This window comes from Sphaerodactylus townsendi, linkage group LG03 (assembly GCF_021028975.2).
Source record: "Sphaerodactylus townsendi isolate TG3544 linkage group LG03, MPM_Stown_v2.3, whole genome shotgun sequence".
NCBI classification, from domain to species: Eukaryota; Metazoa; Chordata; class Lepidosauria; order Squamata; family Sphaerodactylidae; genus Sphaerodactylus; species Sphaerodactylus townsendi.
Window position 1 is genome coordinate 141,390,007 of NC_059427.1, and position 8,164 is coordinate 141,398,170.

The 8,164-nt window shown below is 47.5% G+C and overlaps 1 protein-coding gene across 1 annotated transcript in view; it reads right to left on the reverse strand.

Moving 5' to 3' along the window:
• The window catches only part of CACNB3 (calcium voltage-gated channel auxiliary subunit beta 3), a 32,409-nt gene extending 25,364 nt beyond the window's left edge, over positions 1-7,045 (reverse strand). The window contains exon 1 of the mRNA XM_048487440.1: positions 6,825-7,045. Coding sequence (XP_048343397.1) covers positions 6,825-6,869 — 45 coding nt within the window. The 5' untranslated portion in view covers positions 6,870-7,045. The remainder of the gene's footprint in view (positions 1-6,824) is intronic.
• Positions 7,046-8,164: the final 1,119 nt, after the last annotated feature.

Genomic DNA, 8,164 nt, shown 5'->3' on the forward strand with positions numbered 1-8,164 from the left:
TGAATCCCACCACTGCACGTGTGCATTTGTTCACATTCAGCCCCAACCTCTCCCTGTGTTGTCGAAGCCACAGCCTATGCTGATTTTTGAAAGATTATAAGGCACCTTGTACATGGTTGGGAAGTATAAACTACTGTTGCCAGAAGGCCTGTTCCCTTTAATAGAGGCTCAATGTGTGGAAATGGGGAGCTGAAGGTTTTTATGGCAGGGAGATAAATAACATCACCTAATAAATAACATCCCTTCAGGCTTCTAGTAAAGGGTCAGGTCGGTTGTCCTGGACTGCTGGCAATCCTACTATAAACAAGTAAACAACAAAGATATTGAGGTCTCCTGACCAGAGCCTGCTACTGAAGCAAGACAGGGAAGCAGAATAAGGTGATGAGAGGGGTTAATTAAATTAGTGACAGGGATGTGATCCAGACAGGGAAGAGTTAATAGGTAAGCAGCAGCCTCCCAATCAAAACTGCTGACAATCAGATTGCTAGTCTTGAAACCTGAGCCTAATGTTTCTTTAAAGGATGTTGCTGAGATTGACCCTGCCTGGATGCAGCAGTAATAATACTTTAAATTGATGCAGCGTTTGTCAAGGATTCAAAGTGCTTCACCTACGTTGTCTCCGTAATCCTTACAACAATCAGGTAAGGTGCAATGCAAGCAGACTGTCTCTTTTGGAAAGATACTCTGCCCTAAAGGATATTTCACTACACAAAGAATCTCTTTGGCAATTCTCAAAGGATTCTGGGAAGGAAACATTCAGGAAGGCCCAGACAAACCATTTGTAAATCCCTGCTACTGGTATATTACACAAGGTTTCTTAATACTTGCACAGAAGGGAGGGCTGTGTCAATTGCAGGAGCATCCTCTCTCTTTGGTGAAAGGCAAAATGCGTCTGCCCAAACATTGCCTTCTACAAATTAACTGAAAGGCACAGGAGCCCGTGCCTTACTTGGAATCTGGCAACCTTTGCCAGGTTCCCATAGCCCTTTAAAAAGAAACAGGATAGAGGGGTTGCTGGAGGCAGAAGACGTATTATCCTTCCGCCTTTTCAGCTTTTGTGCTTAAGATGCTTAGCCTCAGAAATGTTAACAGCCAAGGGATAATACATCCACCTCCTTTTGAGGCTGACTTCAGCTTCTAGAAGGCCACTTTAGATGTTTGTCTCCTCTTGGAAACAGAAGTGTTCGCTTGGACAACACAAAATTCATCCACCTCAAGACATGCGATTTGTAAGACTTTGCTAAAGCAGTTCAGGGACAGCGGGGAGGATGATTAAAAAAAAGTCTCCTCCCAAGAAGCCTGCTCTGCCCTCCCCCTTCCTGCACGCAACAGCTTAGCACCAAAATGTGATACTGAACCAGCGCAGGGGTTGAACACCAACCTTGGCATCCCTTCCCCCATGCTATGTGGATGGTGTCGCTCTCCAGGGAGGGAGGGGAATGGGAGATCGCACCACAGCAACGCAAACCACAGGGAGGGTAAACACACCCGCTCTTCGGCACAAAAGCAGCAAAGCCACAGGGAGGGATTGGTGCTACAAAAGGACGTGGGGAAAGAGAATTGCTGGACAGTTCAGCACTGTTACATGTAAATCCTTTCTGTGAAACAGTAGGAATTCTCTCCAGAAAGACCACACACAGCTGTGGGTCAACCCAGGAGGATGCCACCAAATGGCCCTTTGCCGCATGTACCTGCTTGAAACAGACCATGCACAAGCCACACACGAAATGAGACCCGTGCTAAGTTGGAAACCAAGTGTAGAAGAGAGATGTGCAAAATGGCACAGAGCTCTTCGCCTCTCAGAACATTTCCTCCAACCCATCTGCCAGGAGTCTAGAAATTCTTTTCTTTTTACCCACTGGTCTCCCCACAAAAGTAGGTAAAGCCATTTGAGGCTATGCACACCACATATTCCACAAGATGGAAGTCTGAAGAAACTTCTCTCTGCTTTGGAAATGTCACTGCAGGACACGCAGTTGCCTGCTAAGGTCAGGAGGGAAAGAGGACCGCACTTCCCTCCTTCACACTCCACAGAAATGTGTGAAGTGGGGAAGGGAAGCAAACCAGAGGGAGGGAAAGGGCAGTCTTCTTAAGGGTGAAGAGAAACTTTTGACTCTATCTCTTGTTAGGTTTAATTTTTAAAAAAGAAGCTGCAAAGTCTGCCTGAAACCCTTCTGACTAATCCCCAAAGTGTATGATTTGGCTAGGTTCACTCAGTAGCAAAGGAAAAACACTTTGCGCATGTTTAAATGCTCTCCAACCAAATTTTAAAATGGTCTTAATAATTTTATAAGACTCCTCTACTCCCATCAGCAGGTGAAGACTTCTTTCTTCTGTTTGGCTTTTCCCTCAGTGATCTTTCCAGCTCTGTATTTGTTGTTTTTTATGTCTTTGCATGTATTTTAGCTTGTGTTTTAATTATGTGTTTTTGTTTGGTTTTAATCCTATCTATGGAGGCAGGGATACATTATCTCTCACTTTCACTAAGCTTTCCTGTCCTTGTTATTTTAGAAAATTAGAAACAACAGTAAAAACATCATCATATAAGACAATAACAACCATAGTATTATCTGTTCACGTACCCTCCCCAACCCCAGACTGGCAGCCTCGAGAGGGGGTATCTAGAGGGTCAAAAGCCAAAGGCCCAGATGAATAGGAAGGTCTTTGCTAGACACCAAAACCCATAAAGGGTTGGAGCCTGGTGATTTTTCACGGGGAGACTGATCCATAGTCTGGGTCCTGTGTACTCCCTCCCCCTGCACCATGGCAGGGAAAGGGACCACCAGGAAATCCCCTCACTCAGCCTCACTGTTCAGGCAGGTTTACATGGGTGCAATCATTCCTTCCGATAAGTGGGACCCTAGTCATTTATGTTATGATATATGCCATGACCAAGTCCTTGTATTCTGAAACACTTCTGGAGATAAGCCTGGCTGAAGAGAAGCTTTGCTACACACACTCTCTCCATCTAGCACAGTGGTTCTCAACCTTCCTAATGCCACGACCCTTTAATACAGTTCCTCATGTTGTGGTGACCCCCAACCCTAACATTTATCCATTTTACAGATGGAGAACACTGATGCAGAGAGTCATAGGCAACCCCTGTGAAAGGGTCGTTCGACCCCCAAAGGGGTCGCGACCCACAGGTTGAGAACCGCTGATCTAGCAGATGGAAGGGACTCTTCCCTCTTAGTAGTACCTGGACATCCCTGCTTCTGTGGGAAGCAGGGGGGTGGAGTTGAAGGAGAAAGGAAAGATCACGCAACACTAGAAGGGGCTAGATGTGGGGCAGAGGCAGCACCAGCAACGGCGATGTTTAGAAAGTGAGGAGCAAGAGAGGTAGAAAGGGGAATCTCACAAATGCCAGCAGGTGGGGTCAGAAGGCAGCCTTACTGGAGTTTGATATGGTGCTGGGACAGGTTAGAAACAACAGTCACAGCAGCTCAGGGATCGAGTGCCGGAGGGGGATACAGAACATGCAGGAATACATCACCTAGGATAACAAAAGCTGGAGACAGCAGCAGCTGCAACAAATGCTAAAAATGTACCCTTTCACATTTAACAAAAGAAAGGGGAAAGCTGAAAATGATCAGGAAGCAAAAAGACGACATTATTACTACCCGCTTATCTTCCACTCTCTTTCAAACAATAGCTGCCCTGCCACTGCACATTTAGACCACAGGTTTTGGGTGAGGGGAGGGGGCTTCTCCCAGTATCGCCATCGCAAGCTAATTTCCTCCTGTCTTCCTATTTGAAGCCTTTCTTTAAGCTGGATATAGTCTGCGGTCAGCTCACGGCCACTGCAAGAGCAGTTGCAGGCATCCAGAATGTGTAGCATGCCAGCCTCTCAGGATGAGGGCACAGACTAGTTTTGTCCTGAGAGATACATGCTGTTCAGCTACAGATGTGCAGATCTGCATTTTGAAGGTTGTGTTCCGAAGCAGCAGGTGGAGGGACTGCTTGTCTTTGTTGCTCAAAATTGTTGGTGGAGAAAGGATTAAATCGCTCCTTCCCACCACTGCTCTGCAGTTCTAAAGTGCCGTTTCTCGAAGCACTCCTTTTAAAGTCAGTGTTTCTCTACCCACATTTGAGCATATCAGGTTGTTTGCCCCTCTTTGTAAACATGGAGTGCCAGAACAGCTGAATTGCAACAACTTTGATGCATTTAATTTTGACATACTGGGATGTTCGCAGCTTAGGACTTGCTTGCTTCTTTATCCCTATAATGCCTGTACATGCATACAAGCATTTATTTTGAAAAAGTCACAAGAACACATCAAGCTGCCGTATACCGAATCAGACCTTTGGCCCATCATGGTCAGTACTATCTCCTCAGACTAGCAAAAGCTCTCCAGAGTGTTAGATACAGATCTTTGTCATCCCGATTCCCTAAACTGGAGATGCCAGGGACTGAACCAGAAACCTTCTGCATACGAAGCAGATGCTCTGCTGCTGAAGCACAGACCCCCTCCCAGACAATTTTATGAATCAGGACACAATGCCAAGTGAACCCAGGGCCCCAAATCAAGTGTTTAACTGGTATGGGGAAGATATTAAGACTTCAATCTTCTGTATACTTTGCTAGGAATAAGCCCCACTGTGAGTCTTTTTGAAGCTTTCTTCCTCTAAAAGAAAAGGCAGTTCTCGCTTGTATAGGGTTTATTTTGCCTGATTTGTAAAGCCAAGCGTTGGGAGCAGGAAAGAAGGGAGATCCCCACCAGTATCTAGTATCTCAGGGTAAAGCTACTTGTTACACTGGAGATGCATAAGTGGCTTCCCAGGCATGTCATTATACAGCAGAAAGCAACTTGGGAGTGAAAGAAAGATAGAGATGAAAGTCACAGCTCTGTTAAAGGGAGGGAAGTAAATTTTTCTCCTTGCTATTCCTTCCCCAAACAGAAATGGCCCCCAGTGACCTCCTTTTAGCCCATGTTACTGGTCTTTTTCTCTACTGGGGCTTGAAGTAGACATTTCAGATAAGGGAACCAGCATTACCTTCCTGTTCTCAGTCTGTATCAATCCCCTCCTAGCTCCTTTTTGCAGATCAATCACACATCAGGAAACCTTGTTGTGGATTTCTTGTGTCACATGTACTTTTGTTCTCAGTCTAGAGATAAGATGCTGATGGTTCTTCCTCTTTTACCAGACACTTTATGTGACTGGACTTCACATAAAGTTATAAAAGGCAAGGACAAATTATCTGAAGATCAAAACTGGAGTTAGGCCCTCTTTTTCCTTCAGAACATTGGCTGGCTTTTTGCCCCCTTCAGTCCCTGAGAAGTGACACAACCAATTTCTCTAAGCTAGGAAACAAGGTTGAAAAGGGAGTGGGGGTAGTGGTAAAGAAGGTATGGAAGAATCCCTGGTTGGCCCTGAGGGACTCTGGATCTGGAATACATTTCTCAATTATTTCCTGCCCCTGCATCTACTACCCCAATTCAGGATCCTTCTCCCCTCCCACTTCACACTGAGCATATGATGCATCACCACTGAAAAAAACTATATGTTGTATTGCAACAGTCTTTAAGGGTGTTTATGACTGAGAGGAGAGGTGCTAAAATTGGAGGGGAGAGAATGGAATAACTCATACTTCTAGCAGTGGGCACACACAGTGTGTTGCTGTCTCTGCACTTCCCCCTCCCCCCCAACTCAGGCAGAAATGCCAGGCCCCCCATAGCCCAGTTCCGTCAAGTCATCTGATCATCCACCTCCTCCTGCAGGCACCCACCCACATATTTCAAAGCAGAGCAGCTGTGCCCGTGGTGAATGCCTGACCCCAGCCAAGTGGGCAGGAAGTATCAGGTCCAAGCATGATAAGAACTGTTCTGGCTTCATGCAGGGAGCCTCAGACCTGTCTTATTATTGATGGACGTCTACAGAGATTAGCGAAGAGGTTCAGTCTAAATTCTTGGCTTACAAGAGGTTTCCCTAGCCACTTTTCTCCCATGCTTCTCTTACCCCTAGCCAACCAAGCACCTCACAAACTTTCTACTCAGGGTCAAGCACCTGGATGAAACATGCCAGAACACTTCTTTTAGAAGAACACTATTTTTGAGGTCCCACGTGAAGGAATATCTGCACTCAATTCCCAAAAGATGTAGGAGGAGCTCCAGTCAGGAATTTGTTGCACAAGGGCTAGCTCAGTTGGGCTGCCCTAGCTCAGTTGGGCTGCCCTACTTATGGACTGAGCCTGCATGGTCCTCTCTGATCCTGGTTCAGAAAAGCACAAAGCACAGTCTTGGCAAGAAACAGCTACTGCATGGGAGGATGTCAGGAGTTGGACTGGTGCACAAATACCAAAGGATATCATGCACTGGAGTCTCCAGCCAGCAAGGAGAGCCGTCAAATGAACGTTCACTTTCATGGGAAGCCCACCACACAGCTACAACCAGTGCATTCCCATCTGCCCCCAAATACACCTCAGTTCCCAAAGGGGAACTCAAAGCTCCCATTTGTCTCAACCAAGAGAGAAGTCACAGAAAACACAACCCCTTTTACCATCAACACCCATAATTCTGGGATTCCCTCGACATACCTTACCACTCCCCACTCAACATACCTCATTGCTCCTCTATCAAAGATGTCCAATACGCATATAACAAGGAGTCACCTGTGATTGTGTCGTAAACAAATGCATACTCCATCATCCCCTTCAGCCCTCCAGGAGCCCCCCCAGACAATCTGCCCTAACCTTCCAACATCACTGCAATAGCCCCACAGCTCACTGCCCTGGTGAAAAAAAGGCAATGCCAGCTTCAGCTACCGCAGTGGGTGAAACCACGTGCCTAAAACCAAGCATACCACCAGCCTGTCAAAATACTTGCCACCTCGGAGTCTTCGAATCCATGGAGATAGGAGTCGTCATACATGGGGGGAGAAAAACGTTCAGCAACCAGGGGAGGGGAGGACGGAGACAGGTGTTAGCTCGTCCAACGGGATGGATGTCCCGCGCTGTGCCCCCTGCCCCAGTTGGGTTGGGGGCAGCGGATGGCATACAATCACGAAGCTTTCCGAGTCTGCTCTGTGCTGGATCCCCACCCTGGATGCTCTTGAGCTCTTAGCTCAGCAGTGAAGGGAAAAACAATAGTGCCCACCCACCAGCCCTCCCCTGGGGGCAGGCACAGAGATGGGCAAGTATGGGAGGGAGCCAGGCACTGCTAGTGGACTGTCTGGATCTACTTTTTAGGGGCAACACGAAAGGGACATGGTGGGAGAGGGCCAAGGGGCAAAGCACAAATAGCAGGAGGGTAACAAAAAGGAGGAAGAGAAGAACTGGAGGTAAATGCCTTGTTGGGGCATCCTTCTGGTAGGACATGTGAGTGTCCTCTCTGTACCCCCTAACCTTTGTCACGCACTCTGGCTCCAACTAGGCTGGAGAACATCAAGACAATCTAGTCAGACAAATACCTGAGATACCCTAAACAAAAGATGCAGGAGGGGAAATCCATTGTGCCTATCGGCCAAGTACTAATCAGGGTAGCAACAGGAATTTGGGAGGGGTGTGTGTGTGTATAATAAGAGAATCCCAGAAGACAAAAAAGAGAAGCGCAAACCAGCTGGGTTTTTCCCTTGGCACTTTTGTTCCCCAGTTCTCTCCCCACCAGCTTCCATCCTAGCTCCAAATCTCCCAAAAGACCACAGATATCTTGACTAGTTAACTTCACTATCAGGGTAGACCCTCCTCCCAGGCTGCCTGGCCATCATCAGCTGGACCTGCAGGGCAAAACCCACTCCCCTCCCGCCTTCTCTGACATCTCCAGCTCCATAGTTTTGTTTGCTCATCTAAGCTCAACTTTACTCCAACCCCAAGAAAGAGCTTCACTGGCTGGGCTACCTCCTCTGGGACAGGTGCAGCCTTCTGGTAAGGCCACTGTCCTGTATACGGGCCAGGCTGCCAGGGGACAGAAGAGGGAAATAGGAAGGAAGGGGAAGTGGCTTTGCAGGAAATAGAGCCGGATGGGGATTCCCCCCCCCCGCCCCCCTCCCCTCTGTCTCCATATGCCTGCCCTCGCTCACTGCCAGAGCAGCTGGCATGAGCAAACCCCTCCCCCTTTCCTATCGAAAGGGGGGGGGGGATGCCCAGTAATTCCACCCTTTAAAAACCCAAAATATACTAAAATATCCCACACCCCAGTCTTTTTCAAAAGGGATCTACATCGTCCTC